General features: G+C 41.7%; 1 protein-coding gene across 2 annotated transcripts; it reads left to right on the top strand.

Moving 5' to 3' along the window:
* Window positions 1-35: 35 nt before the first annotated feature.
* On the top strand, window positions 36-27748 carry rgl1 (ral guanine nucleotide dissociation stimulator-like 1). Of its 2 annotated transcripts, none has more exons than XM_032572821.1 (18): window positions 36-496; window positions 16316-16426; window positions 20258-20466; window positions 20590-20649; window positions 20745-20935; window positions 21058-21182; window positions 21957-22172; window positions 22258-22361; window positions 22548-22632; window positions 22759-22848; window positions 23367-23453; window positions 23657-23689; window positions 23800-23921; window positions 24187-24276; window positions 24395-24581; window positions 25475-25726; window positions 25835-25949; window positions 26138-27748. In XM_032572821.1, exons 1-18 carry the CDS (start codon window positions 335-337, stop codon window positions 26323-26325), a joined length of 2427 nt encoding a protein of 808 aa, XP_032428712.1. In that variant the 5' UTR covers window positions 36-334; the 3' UTR covers window positions 26326-27748. The 2 variants fall into 2 exon arrangements, with proteins under 2 accessions (XP_032428712.1, XP_032428713.1); XM_032572822.1 differs by lacking the exon at window positions 36-496 and adding an exon at window positions 12774-13009.
* The last annotated feature ends 190 nt before the right edge of the window (window positions 27749-27938 follow it).

Here is a 27938-nt window from a genome sequence, read left to right as displayed (position 1 = left end):
TGAAAACAGAAAGAGAGACAATAGACTTTAATCACTCGTGGTGTAGAGCTGTTGGCACACTGAACTCCATGTGTGGTGAGAAGTAAGAAGGAAAGAAAAAAAAAAGCAGAAGAGAGTAAGACGAAAATTTAGAGAAACCCTTGGCAATCATCAGCGGCTACACTGAGAGGACTGACTTATCTGGCAAGAAACTTGTTCGTCCCTAAGGATTTGCATCTTCTCCATCCTGATTTCCAGCCAGTGAAGAAGACCAAAAGCTCATTCCACTCTGCCTTCAAGACTGGAGTATGCCTTGCCATCCCTATCATCCCTGCGGCTGAAGCAGGTGGCTGCCATGATCTCCCACTGCCCTCTGGCCACCCTACTGTCTCTGCCCATCAGCGCCCAGCTAAACCACTGCCCCGACCTGGATAGCACCTTACTGCTGGAGGGGGAGGGAGGTGTCACTCTGCAGAGGTACCAGCCTCGCTCCCCAGAGAGCAGCCCTCACCACTGGGTCAGTACCGCACCTGTTGTCCACATAAACCAAGAACGATTGTGTCTATTGAAATCTTGTTTCCATTTGTGGGAAAGCACAGATCCTTCCCGTCTCCTTAAACAATCTGGCAGACGTTACCAGCTGTACGACTGCCTTGTGTTGTTGCTCGGTATGTGTGACGTGTTGCAGTTTATGCTTTCTATTGTTTTGTTTTATGTTTGTGGGTTTTTTTTTTATGTAGATAGGAAATTTCCTAGAATGTGGGGAGTAAAACATGAATATCTCAAAAAGAAGCTTGGAATTGAAAGCATTTAAAGTTATGCAGTGAGGGTCAGCGATATCAGCTGTTTGTAACTTCTTCAAGGTCTGTTTGGTTAGAAGAGCTCAGTGACTTTGAGAAAGTGAAGGACAGTGATGGGAAAGATATCCTAGAAAGAAAAACAAAAACAAAAAAACTATCAGCAGTCACATCTTGCTTAGTTATACTAAAATTAAATTTAATTTGCTAGAAAAATCTTAATTAACTGCATAAAAATCACTAAGCAGCTGACTTGGGGAGTATCAGCCCGTCTCTTGGCTCCTTCTTGATGGCATTTAATGCATTGAATTGACAAGTCACAGTGCAATAATTCACACTCTACAGAAATCTTTGGTGGCACAGACTGACGGACGGCTGGATTCTTATAAATCAGTGATTCATTTTTACCATAACCACCACTTATTGCATGTTTTGTGTGTTTTGGGTGTTGCGTCTTGCTGACTGACTTCACTTTTTCTCCAATTCTATTCTTAGCATGATAAATGTTGACCAGTTGCGGAGGCTAACATAAATGCTGCTAATGCTATTTTCAGAGCTATCATACATGCCTTTTTTAATACTTTAACAGAAATCAACCTGCAGAGAAGCACCAGATTATCGATAATTGTGTGCATGAACACACCGTTTTCCATGACCGCATAGACTTTTTCTAAGTGAAGAGGGTGAAATCTGAAAACTGCCGGAAGGCCTTTAGTTATTCTCTCATGAGTATCCTTTTGATTGGAGAAAAAAAATGAATGAATTAATTGTTGTAACATCCATGTAATTATCAGAGAAACAAACTTTTCATGTCTGAAAGAAGAACCCTGCCTGCTTCACACATCAACGAAAGCTCAAACGATGCAGCCTATGACTAAATATGTGATTTAGAAACTAAAAAATATTTTAGACTTTTAAAAAGTAAGAACTGCCATCATGAGAAACAAAGTGGATTTGTTTTTGAATTTAAATGTACTGTAGCAAATTTAATTGCTATTAAAACTGTCAATCATCACCAACTGAGACTCTGCGATTGGGCGTCACAAATAGCCCCAGAAACTGTGTATGATTAAGCTCATACAGAAAAGCTGAAGCACAAGTATATTTTAATTTTAATACTAAACTCAGTCTTGACCTTTAAAGAAGGAATTATTTTTTTTTGTGACTTTTGTTACTCGGAGAACTAATGAGAGATTTTCTGACAAAAGGTTTATCAATACGTGTTAAAAAAGAAAGAAACAAAGAAATCACCACATCATAGTTTGCCAAATTTTACCCCCATTTTGCAACCAAATTTTGCCATTCCATCTTTTCTACTTGTTATATCATACCTCCTTTGTGTCCTTTTTCATACCTATGTACATTATTTATGGTGTATGGGTTTGTGTTTTTCGTATTGTTAAGTATTCCTGTGAATTATGAAGATAAATGGTCATAAAAATGCTCAAATCTCATTAAAATGTGTAGCATTGTCAGGAAACATTGTTTTGCAAAGTATGCCAATTTATTTTGCTTTCACAACCATTTGGACCAGTTTTCATGAAATATGACAGATCATAATCTCTGATCAATTCAAAAATAACTCTGATGAAGTTCCCACTGGCAGCTAATGTTTATTGGAGTCACACAACCACATGTCCTCACAGCAGGCTGATCAGAGTACAGAAAACTACGAATGGGCAGGAAATATCCCCCTGTTGGGGACAAACTCAGACATTGTCTGTATTGACAGCTCCAAATTTTGTATTTTCCATTTTGCAGCTAAAAAAACTGATGGGAGGGGAAGCTTTTAAAACAGTTTGATGGTTTTAAAAGTAGAGCTGAATCTGTAGTTCTTTCACTCCTTCCTCAATTTAGATAGGATCGCAGTCTCGCTGTGATGCGCATATAAGTGTTTTTAAGTTCAGTAGGTCATCCTCCTCGCTGCCTATCTGACATCCTGGCCGAAATGCGGCCCCATCACAGAGCCCTGTTTCCTCCAATTGTTTCAGGGGGTGATGAGAGTGGAGGTTAGCTGGCAGGCCCCCTCTAAAGGCTCAGATTACTTGCATGAACTCTGCTGTACGAGGCTCATCCCTGTGACTGTTTTCACTGTGTTGACTTATCATCGCCTCCTCAGCTGGAATGACATTTTGACAGCATGATTATTGAGAGAGCTAAGCTCTTTCCATAAAGTTATGCAAGGATCCAACAGAGCTGTTAGCGGTGTTAATACATTAGCGCCATTTGAAAAATTCAACGCTCTTCTTCTCCACCAAATGGATCACATTTTGTGATTTAAAAGGCACGTTTATGAGTTTACCCTCTGCCCGGTGCTGACGCAGATTACTTTGACTTTACAGGTGTCAGGTGTTTGCCGCCCTCCTCTCTCACCTTTGCCTCCTTGCAGGAGGTTATGAAACTGTGCGAGCGACAGAGCCGGTGACTTGCTCTAGTTTTCTCTCTGCAATCTCCACGCTGTGCTGTTGGAGAAAACTGTCAAGTCCACAGTTCAGGTCAGAGACAAAGAAAGAGTGCTGAGGCGTCAGTCATTATCAGAACCAATGTCGGTTCACGCAAACTGCTGGATACATTGATTCAGTAACTTGAGAACATGAAAGCAACGGGTTTTCCGATACCAGATGCTTTGCAATTAACCAAATAACATTGTCTTGCCTCACACTTCTAACTTTATTTTAAAGCCCCAGAACTTTTTTTTATTTTTTTTTACTACCCACTTAGAGGGCAATGTAATTAAGCCACAAGTCCATCAATAAAAGCTCCAGCAGAGGGAATATCCTCTCCCCCCTCAGCCCTGTTGGTGCATAACACCCAGCAGGGCAGTTCAACAACCTCAGCTGGCCTGTTAGCGGAAACACAGAAGTTACTTTATGCAAAGAAAATGAGGAGAAAAGGGAAGAAGGGAAATGACAGAGAATTTTGATGATTCTGTGTTTTCCATTGAAAGAAAATAAGAAAGCTGAGTTGGCGCTCCTTCTTCCTCTTTTCTGTCTTGTTGCACCGGGAAGAGCACGTTTCATGCCGGAGCGTTGTGACGTCTCAGTGTTTCCAGTTTTGATGTTTTGGCTCTTTCTGCTCATCATGTGTTTTGATGACTTGTCAACGATTTCAACACTCCAAGCAGGGTTCATTCATCCGGATGCGACTGGTTTTCGTAACCTTTGACCTGGTTGTTTCTCAGTTTTGACACTAATACAATGAAGAATAATTGGGACCGTGTCAAAGTTAGGCAGAAACTTCCTTTTGGTCAACTCATTAGGCAAAACTATTTATACACGTTAAACTTTTCCACATACTGCTGAGCAAACTTCACAGAACTATAAATTTAATTTTTTTTTTTTTTAGCCCTGTAGAAACGTCTTTTGTCTTTTCCGCTTTGTTTTTAAGTTTCTGCCAGTTCTAGTTAGAGAACAATGTAATTCAGCTCCAGATACGACAATAAATCATGAACTACTACTCATGAGCTTACTTTTACCTCTTAGTAAAACACCTTAAGCTCAGTCAGATGGAGAACATCTATAAACATCACTTTTTAAGTCTTGCCACAGATTCTGAGTTATATTTACAGATCTGTTTTACCAGCTGTATTTGCCTTAATATAAACCATTGGTTGCATTTTTAGTGCTTAATCCATCAATCCATATTCCACTATTCAACTTTGACCAGTTTGCCTGCACCTCAGGAAGTAAAGGTGCACAATGAAGCCACTATCCTGTTTCATTGTGTAATGTGTGAGGATTTGTCATTTTTATAGAAGCACCATTTTATGGACGTATTCTGATCTGGGCATTTTCTTTTTCTTTTTTGGTGAAAGAAATACATAAAAGAAAGGGGAAAAAAACTAACAAGAAAAATATCTCAAAAACATTCATGATAAATCAATTTACTTTAGTATCATCACAATATAACACTTTCAGCGTGAATCACTTGAAGAAATTTAATAAATTAATTCCATAAAAAAACTGAAAACCCGCATATCTGTATTTAAAAACAATGGTTCATTCTATATCAGTTTTGGCCAAAGTTATTAGGAGAATTGAGGACAGTCCAAAGAGCCACGTGTGGCTCCGCAGCCGCAGGTTGCAGACCTCTGCAGTCTCTCCATTTTGACATGATGGACTGAAAGGTGTTTCCTGGAAATGTAAGGATTTTTCATTTTCAACCTGACCCTGGATTAAACATCTCCACAGGTTACTCATTCAGTTTTCTTTGCCGTTTGTTCTTCATGATGATCCTGATGTCACTAATGTTCTCTAATAAACTTCTGAGGCTTTCACAGGATTTATTCTCATAAAAAACAGTTATCAGCTGGACTCTGTTTATTATTTTTGTGACTTCTGGAGGTAGCTGGTTGCGGTGGACTTTAAGTAGGTTTGACAACGTTTGCAAGGGATGCAAACATCCATTTCAAGTTGTGAGACAGTCAAGGTTTTTTTTCTGGAAATATCTGTTGTTTCTCATGTTTCGAACTGCACCACTGACAAAACATGACCTTCTTAATCAGTTGAACACTTTAGATGCTGTTTATTCTCTTAAGTGACCTCCTGCTTGTGAAGCTGTCTCTGCGCCTGCAGCTCGGCAGAGGTCGCGATCCTGGACCTAATTAGTTCATATAACAGGTCTTGGTGTGAAAAGTCAATGTTGCTGACACTGTCGCTGTCCCCCTTATGTTGTCTCGGAGTAGCAAAACAATAGCAGCTCGCTTAACTGGGGCAGAAATTCATTGCACCATATGGTAGTGCTAGTGCTCTTGATGGCGGCACGTGCAACTAAGTATATGTGTGTGTTTCATGGCTTGATAGCTGCATAAAATGATCTGGGTGTGTGTGTGAGTGTGTGTTGGGGTGGGGGGATTTATGGTTAGGTGTCCCCTCCCAAACACATGCACACACTTAATTCTCTCTTTTCCCGCTCAGCCAGCACATGCAGCTTTAGCCAGGACGCATGACTGGGATCAAGCTGCCACTGCTAAGTTTCTTTTTTTTTTTTTTTTTGTGCTCAGGACTTGTGCAGTGCTCTTTTTAATGTGACTGGTCAGCATTCAGTCAGTGCCCGTGTCAGCAAATGCCCATGAGTAAAATACTGTCCCTGCATCATAAAAAGGATGTAAACAGAAAAATACAGTGCAGGAAATCCAGCCATGCATTAGTTTCATTTAGCTTTATATGCTGTTAAACTTTACAGTGTGTCACATTTTGGTCAACGCTATGGTAACGGCTGTGTTGTTGAAGAGTGTTTCTGTGCCACAGTTGAATTACTGCCCTCTTTCCGTTGCATTGTGGCCTCTGTGCTTGGCTGCAGTTTCATTTCCTACGGTGATCATGAGCTGAGTAAACAAACTGCATCATAACATTAAAGAAAAACCCCAGAACTCCACGATGCTTAATGTAAAAAAAAAAAAAAAAAAAAAGTTTTAGCACGTTTCCTTCTGCTACATTTGTGTGTTGCTGTGGTTTTCCAGTGTTTTGAGTTTTACAGTGGCAGCGGTCGTCGCTGGCTTGCTGCTTGTTTGATTGACGCCGTGTGTTATTATTATTTTTTTTGTTGCGAATGTGACAACTTCGGGTCTGCATCTACATGCTGGGCAACAGATGGTCCAGCTCTCATTAGCTGACGGGGTCAGACAGACAGACATCCAAGCCAGTTCAGGCCGATTCATTCCAGGCTTAGCAGGGCTTAGATTCAAGGGGGGTCAAGGCTCGAGGGCACATGCGGGGGAAGGGTTTTCTGGAACCGTTTAGTGTTTTTTTTTTTGGCAATTCCTCTAAATACAAAAAAAAAAATAAAATAAAACCCTCTAAACTTATCACCATCTGAATCACTCTTGAATCCTCCTAGGTTTTCAGCCCACGCAGAGTCTGAAAAACTTTCAGTTTTATTTAAGCTCAACCTTATTTGGCAGCTGTAAGAATAATGCAACACCTGGACTTAACATTTTTCCTTTAAGAGCGCTTGCATGTTGAGCTCGGAGGAGGAGCAGGAGAAGAAGAGAGGAGTGTGTGGGGGGGGGGACTGTCTGCAGTTTTGGACTTTACTGGAAAGGAATGATGTCACCCAACCAGAGACAGCTCAACAACAACCCAGACAAAAGATCTAAGGGGAGTAATAGAGACGTGACATAAGAGAGCAGAGGAGAGAGAGAGGCAGACTGAGCTTTAATGCAACTCCTTCAACAAAAGGTTCATTCGACCGAGACTGGAGGAGAAGGAAATAAAGGAGTACTCAAATCCAGATAATCTCAACTTTTAATATGCAGCGTTTTATTTATTCATGCACTCTCACTACCGCTGATGATCTTTCACTTAAATTCCCCATTTCAGCTTTAATTGTCTCATTTGTAAGGTCTGTGAAGCTAAGACACATCACTGCGACCCTGAGTTATAACTCGAGTGCTCTTTTTCTCTTCCCTCCCGGCCTGCCTGCTCTCACTAAAATCTCTGCTGACTCTGGATAAACACTTTGGTTCTTAAACTCTGCCCTCTGCTGGGAGGCATGCTTTAGAAACCCAAAGTCATCAACCACACGCAAACATTCGACCAAAAGCAAAAGCATCATGCATATTCCTTTGCATACACACACACACACACACACACACAGGATTTAAACGATTTGAAAGCAGAGATTATTTCAGGAGTGTGCATCGTTTTGAGATTTCATAGATTCCCCCTGACAGATACTTCCATTCTCTCTTACCGTGTCGCTTTCCTGTTTGAAATTAAGGAATTATTTGTTCTCTCCAAGCCAGGGAGAGATTGTCCAGTTGCGTCACTCTTGTCTTCCGGTCAGCGTGGTTCTTCTCAGTTTCTGTTTGAGCTGTGAACTCCTCGGTCTCTCACTCCCAAACTTGAGATAATGTTCCTTCAAGCTAATCTCGACAGTGTGCTGCACTTTGTCTGATACATGACCCCCTTATCTCGTATATAAACAGAGATGCTACAAACGCAGCTCAGGATTCTCACAGTTGCTGTCTTTATCTTGCTGTCAAGCATCCCTCGCTTTTGCTGCTACTACCTGCTCCGTGCCTCTTTCGGGTCTCCTTTGCTTCTCCCTCATTGGTCAGTTTTTATGACCTCGCTTCAGGCCAGCAGAAAGGCTCCCCAGCCAGTCAAGGTATGAGGACAGCAGCCTCGCTGGAGTCAGGAGGCTGAGGGCAGGAAGCGGGAGATTTCCTGGAATGTGCGTTTTTTTCCCCCCCACTGTGGTGCAATAACAGCGCTCGCAGTGCTCCTCCTGTTTTTGTCCCCTTTCTGTGGGTATTGTAGCTCACGGTGCTGTCTGTGGAGCACAGGAGAGGCCGGATAATGGCAGGACTCCTTTAATGAGGAATTTTAAGAAAGGATCCGGTCTGGTCAAGGACTTTCCTGAGTGGAATTACGTCACTAGGCATCCACAGAAAGGAAAACCTGGACAGGGAAATGGTCTGAATTACAATGCTGGACTACTGCTGGGGTTTAAACATCCAACCTCACTGAACCCTTTGGCTTTTAGCAGTTACAGACAGACTGAAACAAATTTATAGAGAGAAGTTGCATAATATTGAATTTTCCGTCCACTCATTTTTACTGTAAAAAAAGTGCTGAAGGAAGAGAATGAAGACAAAAAGAAAACAATACATTTATAAATCCAATCTTATATGTTCTCCTTTTGACTGATGTAGGGATTATTTTATAGTTTTCGTTTTACCAACCTCCTTCTTCTAATTGCATGTCATAATGACATTTTGGATTGTCCCACAACCTTTAAACCTCAAAGACCTGAAGCACCTTTTTCCATTCTATTCGAGAAAACTAAGATGGAGGGTGCTTGGGTTCGACATCAGTCCGGTACCCCAATTGGTGTGCGGCACCAATGACCTACCTTATGACAAATACGACCCAGAGGAATATCGAAATTTTAGGCAAAATGATTCAGCCTAACTTTATTAAACTAAAATGACAGAAAACCTATTATTTAGTCACCACTGTAGCTTTGTAGTTGAAAGACCCTTCAGTAGGATCTAAACAAACATAAACCTCTTTACATAAGGCAGGATAAATAAAATATTAACGGCCACCCTTTTTGTTTCTCACAGCACCAGGACAGAACAAGAAATGTCCAATTATATCAACATACAGTTCTAAACAAAATATAACCCAGTCAGTTTGTTACTCACGACCTCCAGGAAAGTGTGAAAACGTTGCAGGCCTGTTGGAAAAACAATGAGTCGAAATTCACTTGCAAAACATTGAGAGCGTTGCAATTCACTCGTCCTCTCCTCGACTTCCGGTGAACGCAGCTGAACACGTGGTGCTGAAGCGGAGAGCTCACGTAGCTTAGCTCACTTAGCTTAGCTCACTTAGCTTAGCTCACGTAGCTAAGCTCACTTAGCTTAGCTCACTTAGCTAAGCTCACTTAGCTAAGCTCAAAACCCGTCAGGACTAGGCTACTTGCGTCCACCTCCTCTGGTCCTGTCCCTCTCGCGGCGACCAAGCTCTCCTAACGTCTCCCGAATTTCGTCCTCTTCCGTACTTTTGTTCAGTTTTTCTCTCCCTTGAGTGTGTTTTCTTCACTTCTTGTCCTCTCGTCTCACTCCCCGTTCTCTACCATCACGGTTCTCCTGTCCTTCCTCCTCCCGCCTCCTCTTCTCTCAACCAATCACGTGTCAGACGGACTGTCTCGGTGACCAATCAAATGGCAAAGCCAAATAAAATACATAGTGCATCTTACGTCACACTAATACTTCTTTCAATTGCAATATTTACATAAAATAATGCTCTTAGTTGATTTACAAATAATACAGTTTTAATTACTAAGTAAGCAAATTACTTAATAGCTACCTTTACCCTTTAAATTATTGAAATATTAAAGTAAAGGAAAATACTGCTGTATTTCTTCCAGAGACAAGAATATGAAATCCATAGTTATCACCAATATTATGCATTAGTAAATAAACGTTCACTTTTAATATATTTGGGTCTTGTCTTGAACTATGATTTCTATTAACCTCAACATACGTCATTAGGCTACAGTAACCTCAGTTTACCACAGGGCTACAGACCTGAAGCTCATCACCAAATATAAATAATCTAAATACCTGTGAAAACATCCAAAATGTTTCTCATCAAAGAAGGGTTTGATTGCTGTACTGTGATTAAAGATGTTTCTATTTATTATTAGGATGAATATAAATATTTTTGATAAAACGCAAATGAAATGACATGTATTTTTTTTATTTTATGTTCCCATTTCAACATTGTGAATGGTTTGATAAATGGTAAATAGCTTGTACTAACAAGTCCAGAGGACCCCAAAGCGTCTCACACTACATTCAGTCTTTCTACAATTCACTCACACATTTACACACTGTTAGTGGCGACACTGGATAGTAGCCATATCTGCCCTTACACCAAAATGCATAAGTTGATATTTTTTATTGTTCTAATGTTTTCCTTTGGGTTTAACCAACAACATATTGCAACTACAGTCTTTAAATAACTGATTGATTTAGGATTTTTTGGTGGAGTATTTAACTATAGTCATTTATCTGCAGCAATCTGAAAGCAAATTGTCTCTTGAAGAAAACAACATTTTGTTGCCAGAGACTCTGATTCATACTACTGTATTTTAATGCTGATTATGTTAGCCTAGAAATGTTTTTTGTTGTTGTTGTTTTTATCTCTGTAACAAACATTTTGTTTCTCTTTACAACTTGTTTCACCCAGGTATCCCCTTACTTCCCCACAAAATATTCCTGTGGTCTGGAACAGCTTACAATCAGAAACTACAACACTGGTGATCAGAAGCAGACAATAGTTGTTCAGTTGAGAAAATAGCAAAAGTGTAGATAGTTTTAAATTATATGAGTTGTAAAAAATAAAAAAGCAGTTATTGTGAACTAATTTGGCTTTGAGTTTTAGTAACTGTAAATCCAGCTACAGTTTTTAAGTGCTCCTGGTTTGAGCAGCAGCTAAGATTTCTGCAAGTTGCGTGTAAAATATTAATTCATCATACGTCCTACATGTCAGAGAAGCTGAACCAATCCCTTACTCAACAATAGCAACTCATAATAACAATAAAAGCAATAATAATGTCCTAAAATCTGACGACAACAATCCTAAAAAGTGCGTCATGAACCTGAGGAGAAAAGGTTGTGTGTTGTTCCCAAGTTGAAGGATGCACACACTCATGTGATCATCCATTACACAGTTGCAGCCGTCACATTTGTCCAATGCCTTGTTTTCTGTGGACATGTGACATTAGTCCCGCTGTGAGACCAACACTCCTAACCCCTGGGACTGGGCCAAAGGTCTTCTGGGGTCGCAACCTTCCCACTGCCCCTCTGGGCTTCCCAGAGTTCCCCAGACCCGAGCGGACACCGGGGGCAACTTGGCCTGGGAATTGGACACAGGCCAGATTTGCAGTGCAATGAGGAAACAGAGAGAAGAGAAACTGATGCTGGTTGGAACCACACATGGAGAACGACTGATGGAGATGTACAGCAGGCTTCTCTGACCTCTCGATGACCTTTGAGTCAAGATGTTTGGGAGTACTGGTGGGCACCTCGTGTGTACGAAGATGGGTGATGGTGTGTTATAGTCACTGACGCTGAGTGTGACGTTTAGGTTGTGTACTGACGCGATGAAGGTCAAGATGGGAGGGTATTCCAGTCTTATAAACTGAATATTAAAATTATAGACAATGCATCATAATGTAATTCAAGCCTTCACAACCTCAGATCAATCAGTCAACTTTAGATAGATTGGGTTACAGTGTGGTGAGTCAACTTTTTTGCCACACAGGAAACTTGATATAGACACACAGTGAATTAAAAGTGCCTCAGTAGTTTAATACTTTAAAATATAAAGTCTAATTTTGGAAACTTAAGGCAACAGGAACAAAAACTGTTTCTTTTTTTCCCAGGAATTTTCCTTTGTCATTTATCAGCTCATGATAAATTTATGGGTCTACTTGCTCACATTTGCTTCATGTTTGCGATACAAAAAGACCCCTCACGAGCTCAGAGCTTGATTCATATCTTCCCGTTTACTCACACAAGTGGGCCGTTTGAGTACGTGTGGAGACACATTCACAGTGGAACAGTACTGCCCGTCCCGACACACTAAACCCATTCTCCTCCTGCTGCCATCGACAATGCACAGTACCAGTGACGGCATCCACCGCTTTCCTTGTATTGTCCCACGCAGGGGCCAAGGGGCTGCAGATGTTTCACACACAAGGCGGCTGTTGGGTGGAAGATAATAATCTATATGTAGATTATTTGCACCATTTGTGTTTGAAACGTCAACTTAAACTGAGGGTGTGGTAGAGTTAGTCTGTTGAACTGTTACCTCAACAGGTAAAACATTATGAATAATGTCTTATTAACCAGGACCTGCAGCTACTTTTAACTCTAGTGTAATATTAAATCAGCTGCAAAAGCATGAAAGGTTTTTTGTAGTATGGGTGTCTCTATTTTCATGAAAAGCGTTACTACACTCTACTGTGCACAACAGCTGCAGCATGGAGAGACTTTTAATGGGATAAATAAAGGCACAGGTAGCGATAATTACAGTAAAGGAGGAAAATTTGATCCTCGAGGTTCATCACAACTTGAGCATTATCTGCATCATCAAGTCTGACATAGGCTATATTACTTTTTTTTTTTTTTGCTTTTGTTTATATATTATTGATTTTGCAACTACTTTTGTTCCATGATCCATGCTCAGCATCCAATAGCAATGAGATATTCCAAAAAATTTACTGATTGAAATTGTGTTTTTTTCCCCCCCCTCATTTTCCACAAGCATCCCTTTTTTTCCGAAAATAAATAGAGGGGAAAATCCAAATGATTGGACATGAACATTTCCTTCTAACTCGCAAAGAAACAGGTTAACAGTGAAATTGCGCGAGCAGAAATCACAGCTCCGAGTGCGCACATTGCTGTCAGTCTGATGAAAGTCAGACAAAAAAGGAGGAGGAGTTTAAACGGGACTGTTGTGAGTAGAGCAGGAGGAGGAGGTCGGTCATTCAGTGGAAGAAGGGAGTGCTTGCTGACAGACCAGAGAAGCAGGAGTCTGACTTTAGAGAGAAACGTGTGGAGGAATAAAAACACTTTTAAAGGATTTTTATTTCAAAAAAGGAGCACTTTTTCTTCTTTTTTTTACCCCCCCGATTGGATTATTCTGGAGAGCTGATGCTGTCCCCGGATCATGAAAGAAACGCTAACCATGAAGTTTGCCTGGAAAACTAAAATGGTAAAAACAAACAAGAAAAACACAGGCTGCATTAGTTTTTCAGTCTGTGCTGTGTTATATGCGGTTTAGAAAGCAGGGGGAGAGTTGGGTTAGGTTATAGAGTTGGTGGTTTGGCGGAGGAGGAGGAGGAGGAGGGGTGCATATGCTCGGGAAAGCTGTTGATAACGGGAGAAAGAAGAAAGAGGAGGAGGAAGAGAGTGAATATGGGGGCTGGGGGGCGCAGCTGAACACTTTTGCTTTTATTGTGCTTTAAACCCAGTTTAACCCACATGGAGCTGCTGCGTAAAAATGAGGCGCAGACTTTGGAAAAGCGACCTCTGATGTAGCCTAAAATCCCCGACCCGTCTGCTGACGCCTGCATAATGATGGATATGAAAACTTTTGTTTGGTTATCCACAGTGCGACAGAGACAGGGAACAATTGGCGCAGCCCCCGGGGGCCAAAAACAGCCTCTCCACAGGTCCCAGCTGCGTCCTGGAAAGAATAACATGCAGGAGATCAGCGCCGCAGATTTAACACAACTGTTGTTTTATTGTGGGTATTGTCTCAAACCAAGGATAATGATGGATCGCTGTTTTTGAGAAGAGATGCTAATGTGTATCTCTCTGTATGATATGTCCGGATTTTTCAAGTGAGGTTCTCTGATTCAGCTATTAACAGAAAATATCTTATCTACATTATAACGCCCTTGGTATGTTCATTTAGTATAGAGTTTTGCTGAACCTGGAAGCTGAAAGCTAACAACTGACTGAGATCAAATCTGATTTTTAAAGCCTCAAAACAACGGTGGGAACATTTTTATTTTTATAAACTATTACATTTGCGTTGAATTCACTTAGAAGCCTATAAATCTTTGCATTAATGTTAGTTGGAGGTTGTGCACCATCACTGATGCTCCTGTGTGAAACAACAACTGAAAATGATAAATGTAAAATATCCTTGGTCAGAATAACTTTCTGATATGAAATAAAGTGGTGTAAATATACCATAAATAAAGTTTATTTCACCACTTTATATATATATATATATATGTATATATATCGTAGAGGTCAAAGTACATGGTATTGTATTGAATTTTACACCTCGTCCCTTATGGTTTGTTTCTGGTGAATGTTGCACACAGGACAATTATTTGTGGCGCGCCACAAATACCAGCTATGGTTTTTAAATAATAATTGCTTTCTTTGTAACTAACCACCAACCTTGAGAATGATTTAAAAGTTTGCATAAAAGTGCTGGCATAGAGGGGGTTTTTGAGTTGTTTTAAGAAGTCAATCTTCACCACTCTCAGGCTGTTAGCTTCAACTTCTGAGTTCAGCTTATCTAGATTAATAATGTGGTATCTTTATACTTTCAAAATGAATTTAATGAGAACAGCAAGAACATCCCCTGAAGGCAGAATTACAATTTCAGGGTCGCGGCTGCTTGTTTAGCATTCAATATGGCTGCTGTGCATATAAAATGTAGCAAATGTTGCAGGTAGCAGCTATTTATTAGCACTTTGTGTCTCATTAAACCACGAACATACATAGTGCTGCGTAGTATCTATTTATCGGCATATTCTTTTAATGTTTGAGTATGTAAAATAGAAAGAAATATCCATTTTTTATTTCCATTTTTATTGGTAGTCAATGCTGAAGCAAATAGCAATCCCGCTCACTTCATGACTTTCAACTAGAAAATGCTCAAATCGAGCTCAGATTCAAGCTCCAAATCAAACCCACCATTACACTAAATGAAGTCACCAGGAGAGTTGAGTCATAACTGTTTGATACTATCCTCGTATTTTCTAACAAAGAGCTCACCTCTCTGTTGGGTTTGATCACTTGCAGCCTCTGTAAACTCTATCTACACTGTCGCTGTTGTCGAATAGCTTCACGTGTAAATGGAAATGTTTTGGTTTCCATTTGTGTACAAAACTCCAGGAATGCTGCCTCAAAATGAGCCTTCAAACATGTCGCACCAAAACACACCTCCATCATGAAAAAACAGTCGGCGTGTGTGTGTGTGTGTGTGCAGGACTGTGAGCTCAGCAAGACCAAGACCTCCCGCTATTGTTTTGGGAGTGTGTGGACTGCATGAGTCATCCACTGATGTATTTATCTGTCTCTGCGCCAGTCGGCCGGACAGCCAGAAGCGGGTCAGGGCAGTCGCGAGGGCGGGGACATATTTCTGACTGTCAGACGAGAAGCAGATTGCTTGTTTGCAAATCATTTGTACTCTTTCTCTTATCTTTTTTGTGTGTGTGTGTGTGTGTCTGCTTTTTCACTTTCACATCCCCATGTTTCTGCTAAAACCCAAACACAGCCCAGTCATGGGCCTCCTAGACCGACCATTGAGCCTGTTAAAGGCAACATTGACCCTTGATCCCTTTACCCGCTGGCCCTCTGTTTGGGGAGTAGAAGCGGACTTTGCCACAGAGTTGTGTAAATGAGAGCGGGAAGGATCTTGGCTGGTGTTGACTTTGTATTCTTAAGGATTTCTTCAGAAAGTGCAGCGAGCTGATTGTTTATATCTGGCCAGTGCTTCTCCTTCGTAGCCAGCCCTGCCTTTGTTTTTGTCTCCGTATGCTGATGCCTCAGCAGATCTCTCTCCAAGCAGGAGTTTTGCATTATGACTCCGCTCTGCTCACTCTGTGTTCTTATGCACTCTCGTGTTTGGAATTAATTTACATGCAGATACAAACATATCATTCTTTGGCGACAAGACCAGAACAAATCTATTTAGTCTTAGCGCTCTTTTCTTTCAGCGCACATTTGCAACCACGCTCCTTTGAGCTTCGCCAAACAGGCGTCTGCGTCGGCAAAGAGGAAAAGTGAGAATCTAGGTGTTTGTTCTGGAGAGTTGACTCGCTTAGCCTGTTATCTTCTGTCTGTCTGAGCTCTGAGGAAAGCAATCCAAGCCAGATTTCAACTCCAGAGACAGGCGGTGAAAGAGATGGATGTGGAATAAAAGAGGGAGTAAAGAAAAAGGGAGGGAGGCCTGGCAGGCTGCTGCGCTGGTGGGGGCTGGGGGGAGTGTGGTCCTTCTTTATGTTTTACTGCACTCCTCTCTCCCTACTTCGTTTCACTTTATGCTGTGGTTGTTGTTTTTTTTGTGTTCAACCTTCTGCTTCTTTTTCCTGCACCAGTCTCTAAAAAGTCAAGTCCTGCTTTTTTTGTTTTTTTTAAAGTCATCGTATTGACATTTGTGCAAGTGAGGCTGCTGCCGCTGCTGCTACTGGAAGCTGTTTTATCTCTTAATCCTCAACATGAGGTCCCTCCTCTCCTGCAAGAGGTTCAATAATATCTTTCCTCTTCTTTTCAGAGCTCGGTGCAGGACTGGGGGGAGGAAGTTGAGGAAGGAGCTGTCTACAATGTGACACTGAAGAGGGTTCAGATTCAACAGGCGGCCAACAAGGGAGCAAGATGGCTGGGGGTGAGTCTGACATGAGGGTTTGCATCTGGTCAAGCTTTTCCAGTGTCGGGTCAAGTCGCGCCTTTACCAGTTTATGCGGTCATTTTGTTCCCTCTTACCTTCATTTTGCACCCGAATCAGGTTGATTTTTTTTTGGTAATTTTGATCAATCCAAAAATTTACATATATCATAAATTGCTCAGATCTCGTAAATTGTTACATTTAATTGTATGTTATTTTCTGAACATACTTTTGTTTTAATGTTGTTCCGATGCCATTCGTGCCAGTTAACTCTTACAAAATATGAGAGCTTATGACCCCTGACCAGAAGGAAACTTTATGTTTTCTTGGAGTCTCAAAATCACATTTCCTACTATGCCGTAACCTTGCACGTAACCAATAGATATCAGCTTCTCTTTCTCTGTAAGTGAGCATTTTCCATGAATTGTGGAAAAAAGAGAGGCATGAAATTCCCTCTCTTATGTATAATTTAATTTAGCTGTGTAATATATCTTTCTGTTAAACCCTTTTTCCATTTATTTTGGCTCCGGGCCCTGTTTGGGCCAGTCTACTCTTATGAAACATGACAGGTTACGACCTCTGATAAGGGCATAACATCTCTAAGTGACCTTCTACTAACACCTATACTGCAGTCATATAACCGCATTCTTTACAGTAGACTTTGACTAGATCGTAAAAATATGACCTTATATAATCGGTTGTGAGCGCCGGCTCAAAACAAACCTAAGCAGACACATGAACTCCTGATGCTTTTCTTCCTTCCCGGCTTTCTGCTGCAAAAATGTAAAACCCGGGTTTTTGTTTTGGTATATTGAACTGCCATACATTTGATTATATACAGATGGTTTGCTGAAGCTATCTGTTGTTGAGTTTAAAACCAGAACGCCTCGACTGACCCTTTTTGTTTGAATCAGCCGTTTGACACCACTGTTATTGTTTTAACGTTTTAAGCCTGCTTAACTTAGGCAACACCTTTCAGCTGCTGGCTAAGAAAGAAAAAAAAAGCAACAGTTTCACTCGACTTGGACTGTTTTGCTAGAGCATGTGATTTCCTGACTTGTCCAGCTCCTGGTAAAGCTGCTTGTTTCTCCGCACGGGGAAGCGCGTTCTACCAAATGCTGGTACGGAGGAAAAAACAGAGTATTAAACGCTTTTCCAGAGAATATGAGGCAGTGCTGTTTTCCTCTGCTATTATGCCCTGCATAATAAGATGCTGTGGACTGCATTATTATGCAGCACAGAAGGGACAAATTATAGGGCATTAGCTTGCTTTAGGCGTTTTCACAGAGTTTCTGTTTGACATAAATCAGAGTCTTGTATTTTGTCCCATTGGTGGGTTTTTTTTGTTTTTTTTGCATGGGACATGTTGGGGAACTTGGTGAGTAAGCTGCACAATAACACAAAAGCCCTGCAGCTATAAGGGCCTATTGATATATCGACAGTGGCGCGAGGCACCGACTGCTGTGCTCCAGCTAATTAAAACAAAGTGGGTGTTTTGATCAGTGCCAGCTACCGAACACGGACAGCAGGAGAAAATTCCAGCCGACACATCAGCACACTCCCTGGAAGTTATTGATTGTCAGCGAAGGAGAAAGCAGCTCTAACGAGTTCAGTTGCATTTGCAGGATTTCAAACGGGCAAATCTTGTTTATTTTCATGCACGGCGATTTGTGACGTGTAAGACTCTGTGTGACCCAGCGGTGACTCAACTCGCATAGATAGAAATCTTACTTGTTACGCGTTTAGGCTCTTATCAGAGGGGAGTGGTGGGAGAGGTTTGCTCTGCCGCTGTCCTCCTCTGTGTCTGGAGGGCGGGTGGAGGAGGGGCTTCACTGTGATTAAAAGCAGATCTGAGCGTTTCCTGTTGCAGCGCTCTAACTTCACCAAGGTCTCCCTCCTCTCAGTGCGCATATGTGCCACCCTCCCACAGTCTCTCCCTGCCTGTTTTTTCGCTCGATTCCCCTTCGGACACAATAGTCGGACACATCTGGAGAAACTGGGATTAAAAATAGGTCACGGCTATCGTTGCTGTTTCCTCCTTATTCTTTGGTTATCAGAGATGGATTGATTTTTTTTATCTCGGACTACAATTTGTAACCTTGTGTCTTATTGACATGTCGTGCTCTTGTTTTTCTGAACACGACAGAAAAATATGTCATGAGTAAAACTCGCAACCAGAAAATACATGTTCACTGTTTCCTATAGTCCTAAATTTAGACAGTATCATTAATGTCTGAGGCATTGTAGTACAGAGCATGCTAATAAATAAAAAAAATGTAAAAATGTATTTCATTAAATACTCCAGATATCAGCACAATATGTAGCAGTAGTATTATAATAACTTGTTGTGAGATCATGCAAGCCCTTTAAAGCTTGCATGATCTTTAAAGGCACTTATTGGTGCAAAGATAAAGGGATGGTTGTTCATCCCTTTGCTGGTTTTTATGACAATTTCATATTGTTTTGTAGCCATTTTGTACACATTTTAACCATAAGCTACAAATTTGTTTTCCTTTGTACTTAAGCATCTTCATATACAGCATAAAAGTGATCATGAAAATGTCAAAATCAGAATTATAGATAAATGTAATGGTTCCTTATATTGCTAGAACTTTTTATTGAACCCTGATTAAACTTTTCTTGGTTTTGATCCCTCTAATTATGTCTATTTCCGAAATGTGAGACATGACCTCTGATTGAAGTCAAAATAGCTCGATGGAGTTACCTCCAGCTGGTAGATGTTTTTATCGGAGTCCTTTTACCCCATTTGTTTCCAGTCGACTATGAGAAAACTATTAAAAATCGCTTTACATCTGTGACTTTGGACGGTGCAAGACGTCCTCCTGGGGTAAAAAGTGATAAATGGTTGGTACAAAACGTTCCGTGGTTCAACTTTGAACCCAAAAATGTTGGTTACAAAGTAACCAAGGCAACAATGCTAAATAATAACAAGGGGGCGGGGGAGACCTGCACTTGAATTTACTTCAGCATGACTTTTTTTTCTCTTCAATTTCTTTTGCATAACTTATTTAATGTTCCATTTTTTGTCATTTTAATCATCTATCTTAAAATAAATAATTGCATGTTTTATTAATATGTATATTAATTTCTGTCACTTCCTTCTTTGCTTTTTTTCTTTCATTATGTCTTTTTATTTATTTATTTTGTCCTTTTCATATCCCGGGCTTAGCTTTTTCACATCGGTATCCATATTTGACTTTGAAGTCGGGTTTGGTGAAAAATCTCCAACTTTCCAACTCAAAACGTCTGGAGATATTCGCCTCAAATTTTCAGTCTTTAAACTCTGTTACAAAAATGAGCAGGTTTGGAGATAAGCAGATAAAATTAGAAATCTAAAATGTTCACAAAAACTATTGGCATAACAGTTACAAATTCAGATTTTTCAAAGTTTTCACCTGGTTCATTCCAATGTGTGGCACACTATAAAAAAAAAAAAACAGCCTTCCTCGAATACGTAGTGAAAAGCAGCGACTACAATACTCTAAAACGCAGACGGAGGAATGTTAAAAGGAAATGCAAAAAATAAATAAACTTGCGGAGAAAAGAGGGAGGAGAAAACACAAGAAGGAAATGACGCACAAATAAAGGACTAATGGGTTCAAATGCTGAAAGAAAAACTGTCATGGAAATACTTTTATGGTGACGATATAGACTGTTTGTTGGAGTTTTCCTGCAGAAAATAGTAAATTATTCAACCTAAAGTAAGATTTTCTGATATTCTTGTTCCACCTGAGAGTGACCAAAGCAAGACGCACGTAGCAGGTGTTTGAATGTGTTCTGGTGCAGCAGTCTGAAGGTGTTTGTGTTTAGGCGGAGGGCGATCGCCTGCCTCCCGGCCACACGGTGAGCCAGCTGGAAACCTGCAAAATCCGCAGCATCCGCGCTGGGACTCTGGAGCGCCTGGTGGAGACGTTGCTGACGGCTTTCGGAGACAACGACCTCACCTACACCTCCATCTTCCTCTCCACCTACAGAGCCTTTGCCAGCACCCAGACTGTCCTGCAGCTGCTGCTGGACAGGTAGGGCGGATACATTTTTTTTCCTTCATTTTTTATCTACATAAAAAAAAATGAAGAACATGATATACGTGATTGTGAATGGCTGCAAGTTTAAATTGAGTTGTTTTTTTTTTTCTCTGGCAGGTATGGGAGTGTGGAAGAAAATAATCAGGAAGGCACTGAAAGCAGTGAAGCCATTAGAAAGTGAGACTCAGTTTTAATACGTCACAGTTAGTTCCAGCTGTGCTCCTGTTGGCATCAGTCACTAATTACACACGTCCGTCTCTGTGCACCGATAGCGCCCTGGCTTCTATCCTGCGTGCCTGGTTGGACCAGTGTCCTGAGGACTTCCAGGAGCCTCCGGACTACCCCTCCCTCCACAGGCTGATGGAGTACCTGCGCAAAGCTCTGCCGGGTTCAGAGGCTCTCCGACGTGCCGAGGGTTTGCTGGATCAGCTGCAGGGTCAGGCCAACATGGACGAAACAGATGGTATCGGTGTTTTTTTGTTTTGTTTGGTTTGTTTTTTTTCCCCAATTATGTTTAATTTCCTCTCTGCTTTTCATTCATTTATTTGGAGTCTAATAATTTATCTATTTTTTGTCTGTTTTTAGTTGGTTTCCAGGGAAACAGCTCCTTCTGCCTTGGGGAGGAAGAAGAGGTGGAAATCGAGGTCCAGGAGGACTTCCTGTCATTTGAGGCTGACCTGGTGGCCGAGCAGCTGACCTACATGGACGCGGTAAGAGGACGCAGAAGAAATGGAAACATTGCACATCTCTACGATGCTTTTCCTCTGAAATATCCCTCCAGCTACAGCCATCGTTAGAGGAGGCCGCTGGATGTTTTCTGAACATCCAGCGGTCAGTGTTGAATCAGATTATGTTTCTGACTCAACATAATCAGAACATTTCTGAAATATTTTAATGTAATGTGCCCACAAGAAAACTTTGGAATTTCATACATTTGCTTCAAATCAAAAACTTGAAAAAAAATTTGATTGATGTGCCCTTGTCAAGTCAGAGAAGCTCATTTTATTACGTAGATCTGAAAAATTTTCGTTACATTTTTGTTTTTTTTGAGAATAAGAAATGTGTAGATGTATTTCTCTCTATATATATAAAGTGAAAGTTTTGCTCGGCTTTCAATTCTGGCCCCTTTTTCACATACTTTCCCGCCAACTCTTTGACACCTTACTTTGACAAGTAAAAGTAAATGAATAAAAACTTTGGGACTTGACAAAAAGAAAGGAACAACAAAGGGAAAAGTTAGAAACTTGTTCAAAAACCTATATAATCTCATTTGCACAAGTTGTACAAGCAAACGTTGAGCTGTTAGAGCACCAAATATCCGTTTGTGCCACATATACTGGCTAATTTGTGTTCATATTTATTGAGAAATTACTCAAGCTACTTGAACTTATGCTGCTCTTGCGTGAAAATTCAGCTACTTCTGCGCTGGACTCACAGCACCTCCGGCCATACTCAGCAGCAGTTTCTGTATCTTTTCTTTCCAGCTGTTGTTTAAGAAGGTCGTCCCCCACCACTGCCTGGGCTCCATCTGGTCCCAGAGGGACAAGAAGGACAACAAGCACAGCGCGCCCACCATCCGCGCGACCATCACCCAGTTCAACGCCATCGCCGCCTGCGTGGTGAACACAGTGCTGAAGCACAGACAGCTCAGACCGCATGTCAGGGCCAGGGTCATCCAGCGCTGGATAGACATCGCCCAGGTCAGGAAAAGTTCCAGAAGCATCCCAGGTACAGACGAAAAGTGGTGTTCCACGTTGTGACCGTTTGTTTGGTGTCTCGGCGCAGGAGTGCCGGATACGCAAAAACTTCTCATCCCTGAGAGCGATTGTGTCGGCACTGCAGTCCAACCCTTTGTACAGATTGAAGAGAGTATGGGCCTGTGTTCACAAGTAAGCATTCAGCCTCTCAAGTGTGCATAATAATCTATTTTAAACAAATCAGACTTTTGGCAGAACTTCCTGGAAGCAAGTTACTGCGTTTTTTATTTATTTATTTGTTTTGTGGATTGTTTGCACGTGTAGTTTAGCATCTGTTTCTGATCCTGGTTGCTGAAATAAGCCTGTGTTTTGATGCAGAGACAGCATGCAGACATTTGAGGAGCTCTCAGACATTTTCTCTGACCACAACAACTACCTGACCAGCAGAGAGCTGCTCATGAGGGTAAGTCGGATCTAGATTGCCACCCACCGACCCAGCTAAATTCTAAAATGCATTCCTATTTGACTCGCTTCAAACTTCAGGTGAAAACCTTTTTTATTTCTTTCTTTTTTTTTCGTTCATTCACAGGAAGGTACTTCAAAGTTTGCCAGTTTGGAGAGTTGTGCCAAAGATCACCAAAAGCGCACCCACAAGAGACTGCAGCTGCAGAAGGAAATGGTGAGAGAATCCCTGGTGAAGTTCAGAAACAGCAATCAGACAGATGGATTTTTTTTTTTGTCCCTTTTCAAAAGCGGCTGACACGAAAAGAAAAATGCAAACAACACATTCCTCCTGAGCAATGTAGTGAAAGGAGAATTCTTGCCTCTCCAGGATGCTGAAGCCACATACTTAGCTTTGTTTATGCAATGCACTGTGTGCTGTACGCACATTAAGTCGGGGCTGTAATTTACAGGCCTGCCTCGGCATCTGTCAACAGCTCAGTGTAAATTAAAGCTGCAAGCAGCAAAATCAAACATTTCCAGCAGCATCAGGGAGAGAGCTAAGAAAGAAGACTAACAGAAGCCACAAACTGCTTTCTGCCTGTTCACTTTCTACAAATTAACTGACGTTTGTCGAATTTGAGAGGTTTTTTTCTCTCAAATGTTAAAAATACATATAACCAATATTATAAGATCAAATGCAATGTCTTATTTACTGTTAAAGTGACCAAAAAAACAAAAAATATTTCTCCACAGGGCGCGATGCAAGGGACAATACCGTACTTGGGGACGTTTCTGACTGATCTGACCATGCTGGACACAGCCCTGCCAGACATTGTGGAGGTAAATAAAACAAAATCCACCAGCAGGTTTAGACCCTCGACTGTTTGCTGTGAGTGAACAGAACCTTCCAGATGTGATGTTGGTGCCCGTGTTGCTGCTGTACCAATCGGCGAGCTCCACCTAACGCTGTTTGTCTGAGCGGTCGCCGGTATGTGATGCCCCCAGGTTCTGACCGTACGCTCTCTGTGTCTTTGTGTCCACAGGGGGGCCTGTTCAACTTTGAGAAGAGACGCAGGGTGAGGGAGCCACCTATTAATTGGCTGACATAAAGGATCCAAATGGCTTTTCTGATGTGAGGCATTTTTCTGCCTTTGATGACCGTCCCTCTGTCCTTCTGTCTCTGCAGGAGTTTGAGGTGATCGCCCAGATCAAGCTGCTCCAGTCGGCCTGTAACAGCTACTGCCTGACTGCAGACCAGGCCTTCCTCCGCTGGTTTAAGAACCAACCTCAACTCAGTGAGGAGGAGAGGTACTGCTGCTTTTCTCTCACTGTGTATCTTGTGTCCTTAACTAATGTGTCAACAATCAAATTGGTGCGTGAGCTATGGTCTGTTGGATCTATTGCTCATGCTCAAAAACACACGATGAGCTTCTTTCTCCCTGTTTTCTACCATTTCTTCACTCCCCACTGATCTATTGTGTTGATCTTGTCTTTTGTTTCTCCTCTCTGCCTGGCAGCGCACACGGCTTATTAAAGTTTTATGATATTCAAGGTTTATTGCTCTGTCTTACAGCTACGCCTTGTCTTGTGAGATCGAAGGGCTTGGCGACAGCAGCCCGACTTTACCCAAACCTCGAAAGAGCATGGTGAAGAGAATCAGCCTGTGAGTTCACTCACAAAACAGATGAATGACCAAAGATCTGAGGGGGTCGGGGGTTACAGTCACATCTAAACATATCTTTCTTTTACTAAGATATAACTCCCATTCCTCCACTGGGCAGATTGTTTCTTGGGCCAGACAGCAGCACACCCAGTTCACCAGTCAGAGAGACGCCGCGCTCGCCTCCTGCTGGCAGCTCGGGAGAGAGCATGGACTCGGTCAGCGTGTCGTCCAACGACTCCAGCAGTCCGTCTGACAACGAGGGGCTCGCCAGTCCGACTCACAACGCCGACTCCAGTCAAAACAAGGTGAGTTACGACCGAACTGGATGTCAGGAATAGAACAAAATAGGAATATCCGTTACTGTCCCACCGAGGGGAAATGAAAGGTACGGTAAGTGGAAGAGTGCATATTCACACAACATAAAAGATAGGAATGAGATACAGTACAGCAAGGGTAAATTTAAAACATGAGAATCAAACTGTACAGTTTTTTAAAAAGCTTACTCAGATTAAGAGAAATATGCAAAGGAGTGGTGTAATTCAAAGAAAAAACAAGATGTGAATGTTAATTTTGTGCATAAAAAGTAGACCATTTACAAGAAGTGGGGAAAAAACTGCAAACAATAATATACTACAAATAACAGCACAAATGTTATTTAAAATTAGATACAATTGTAAATAATAGGAGGGATGCAAACATTTATCGAGGTCAGTGTGCAAATGAACAAAAACTTAGAATAATTAGACATGTTTCATGTGGAGTATAAAAATGGCATTAGTGGAAATCTGCTAGTGATTGTTAAAGTTTGCAGTCAACTTTTTCTTAGAGACATTTTTCAAGAACATAAATTCTAACTATTAATAAGAAACAAAAAAAAACCCACATCACCCCTCCGAAAAGAAAAAGAGTTATTTCTTATTATTTCCATGAATGTATGACTTTGTTATCTGACACTGTTTTGCATTTAGAGTAAAAAGCTGGTGCAACACATTGCTGAGCTGGATGTCATGATTCTATGGTTACTGGAAGGAGGAAAGGGAAAGGAAGCAAACAGAAAAGAAAAGAGAATGTAACTTTCTAATGAGTTAACTGTTTTTACTTTTTAAAACTTGCGAAAGTATCACTTTGTTTCAGTTGTTCTCTCTTCAGCTGCTGCCTCAAATAACATTCGTACATGACCACGTCTGTCTCTCCTCAGCTCTCAGAGTCATCGTCCTGCACCTCGCTGCACTCCATGGACACCAGCTCATCGACCGCCAGCGGCTCCATGACTCCCGCCTCGCCCTCGCTGCCTGGGCGTCCCGGCACCCACAGGCGGTGCATCTCCCTCACGCCCATGTCCCCCTGCTCCCTGAGCCAGAGCCCGGCGTACAACACCCAAGCCCAGGACGCGTGCATCATCAGAGTCAGCCTGGAGCACGGCAACGGCAATCTGTACAAGAGCATTCTGGTGAGCGAAAAACACAGGGTTTGTGTTTTCAAAAGAAAACAGCTCGGCATTTTGAGGCAATCTGCGATGAAGCAGGCGTAACCTGATATGTTTGTTGTTGTCAAATAGCTGACCAGTCAGGACAAGACCCCAGCTGTGATAGCTAGAGCCATGGCGAAGCACAACCTGGAGGTGGAGCCAGAGGAAGGATTTGAGCTGGTGCAGGTCATCTCTGAGGAGAAAGGTAAAAACATGGCTGCCAAAAAGTGTAATTTAAAGGCAAACAAATTCACACACACAAAAAAACCAAAGATTTCAACTTTAGTGACATTTTATATTCTCCGCTGATTATTTGACCTTGCTCTCATTTAGAAATACATCACTGACAGCTTCTTAATACTAAGTGTTTGTCTTCTCTTTAATGTCTTTCAGAGCTGGTGATTCCTGACAACGCCAACGTCTTTTACGCCATGAACACCTCAGCCAACTTCGACTTCCTGCTGCGCGCTCGAGGCTCGGCCGGTCGACCCGTGCAGCTGAGGAGCCGCTGCAGCTCCACTCTTCCTCGCGCTCAGCATCGCTCCAGCCTCTCGGTCAGACTCAGCAAAGTCACTCTGTGACCTCCCTCTGGTCCTCCCTCGGCCTCTTCGCTAATCCAAGCCACTTTGGATCGTAGCAGTAGGAGAATTCATTAATAAACTAAGAGCTCTGAGTTATTTAATATGGACCAGATGCATCTCAGTGAGCTCTCCGAGACTGTTTTCAAACTCTTCCCATCTGGGTCTCATCACAAACTGTGCCATCATCACCTTGTCAGCCTTAATGTGCAACTGTGCAACTGTGCAACAGTGACCCCAAGTGGCCTCCGACAGATTTTTGCACAGGCGGGGAGCAGCAGAACTCCCCGACCTCCAACGGTATTGTGAAAATGAGTTATCTGTGTAGATGAAGCTTTAATGTTCTTTGAACGGAAATGAAACAGCAAGTTTCTGGTGTTCAGTCCTGTTTGACTTTGTTAATAATGACTGAATGGACCTCCAACAGTATTCTGAACCGTATTAGCTGACTGAAAGATATTTAACGTCAGTGTTTTTTCCCCAGTTGGGCATCTTGAACAGCCCTTGTCTGGCTTGTGCACAGTGTGCACAGTGTATGTGTGTACATATATATGTGTATATGTTTGTGTGTATGCGTTCACCCTCCCCTGCCCCAGCTCTTCCCTCTTATTGTGAGCTGTGTGACGAATGCTGTGCTGGTGCATTCTGATTGGTTCCTGTACTTGGTTTTATCAAGTCATTGGCAAATACTGAAAAGGCCTTGCATGCCCTGTCTTCAGGGTGAAGAGGTACAATTAGTGCTGCTTTCTGATGCAGATTTATCTTTTCGCATGAAAAAAGGAAAAAAAAAGGTGTGAGGACCGAAAATGAATTTGGCATCCTACTGAAAGAGAAAGCAGATAAATGTCTCAGACTGATGCCAGTTGACAGATGTCAGTGTTATGTGAATCTGAAGGATGAACGAACCACTCTGTAAGTGGTTTTACTCCCTCTTTACTAAATGAGTTCATGTTTTTGCTCGGGTTTTTTAAATGTTTTTGTATTGTTTTTTTTTTTCATTCAGAATTGTATTCACCAATGTGAGGGTAACAAGAGATCTTCAACACGAGTGTTAATGAACTCAAATTGCTATAAAAGACCATCTGTGCCAGATTTAACTTTGACTAATTCAGAAGGACACTTTATTTTATTATCCATCTGTGTCAAAAACTCTTCCCATCTGCAGGCCAGGCCAGTTTTCCCTTCAGACTAAATCAGATCAGCATCGGCAGGCGCCGGCAGGGTCGCGGTCATAATACGACGCTGACCAGTCTGACCGGTTATACTCCAGCAGCGCACAGTTGGGACTTGCGTCGCCGTGCCAGACTTTTTCATGCAACACTTCACTTTGAGATGTTTTCCGAAAAACCCATCCTCATTTCCTGTTCTCCACTGCCAAAGATTCTTATTCTACATGAATAAATAAATTATTGTCATTATTATCAAACTTGTCTTTGACGTTTGATTTTGAGATACGAATATTTTGAGCACATCTCTCTGAGCACATCACAGCATGTTCATCGTCTTGTGATGCCCGGCGCTCTCGTTCCTGTTTGGAATAATAATGTGCCGTTCTGCAGGATAAGCCACGGATATTTATTGGAGTGGAGGACATTTCTGCTGACTTGACTGCAGCA

This window comes from Xiphophorus hellerii, chromosome 9 (assembly GCF_003331165.1).
Source record: "Xiphophorus hellerii strain 12219 chromosome 9, Xiphophorus_hellerii-4.1, whole genome shotgun sequence".
Lineage (NCBI taxonomy): Eukaryota > Metazoa > Chordata > Actinopteri > Cyprinodontiformes > Poeciliidae > Xiphophorus > Xiphophorus hellerii.
Note: the sequence above shows the minus strand (reverse complement) of the source record. Positions and strands in the feature narration are given on the sequence as shown.

Bases quoted from the DNA above. Each gene is read 5' to 3' on its own strand.
- rgl1 (XM_032572821.1), top strand. From the start codon at position 335: ATGATCTCCCACTGCCCTCTGGCCACCCTACTGTCTCTGCCCATCAGC. The intron at 16,427-20,257 runs GTGAGTCTGACA...GTTTGTGTTTAG, and splicing joins AGGGAGCAAGATGGCTGGGG to GCGGAGGGCGATCGCCTGCC. The intron at 22,362-22,547 runs GTAAGCATTCAG...GTTTTGATGCAG, and splicing joins GTATGGGCCTGTGTTCACAA to AGACAGCATGCAGACATTTG.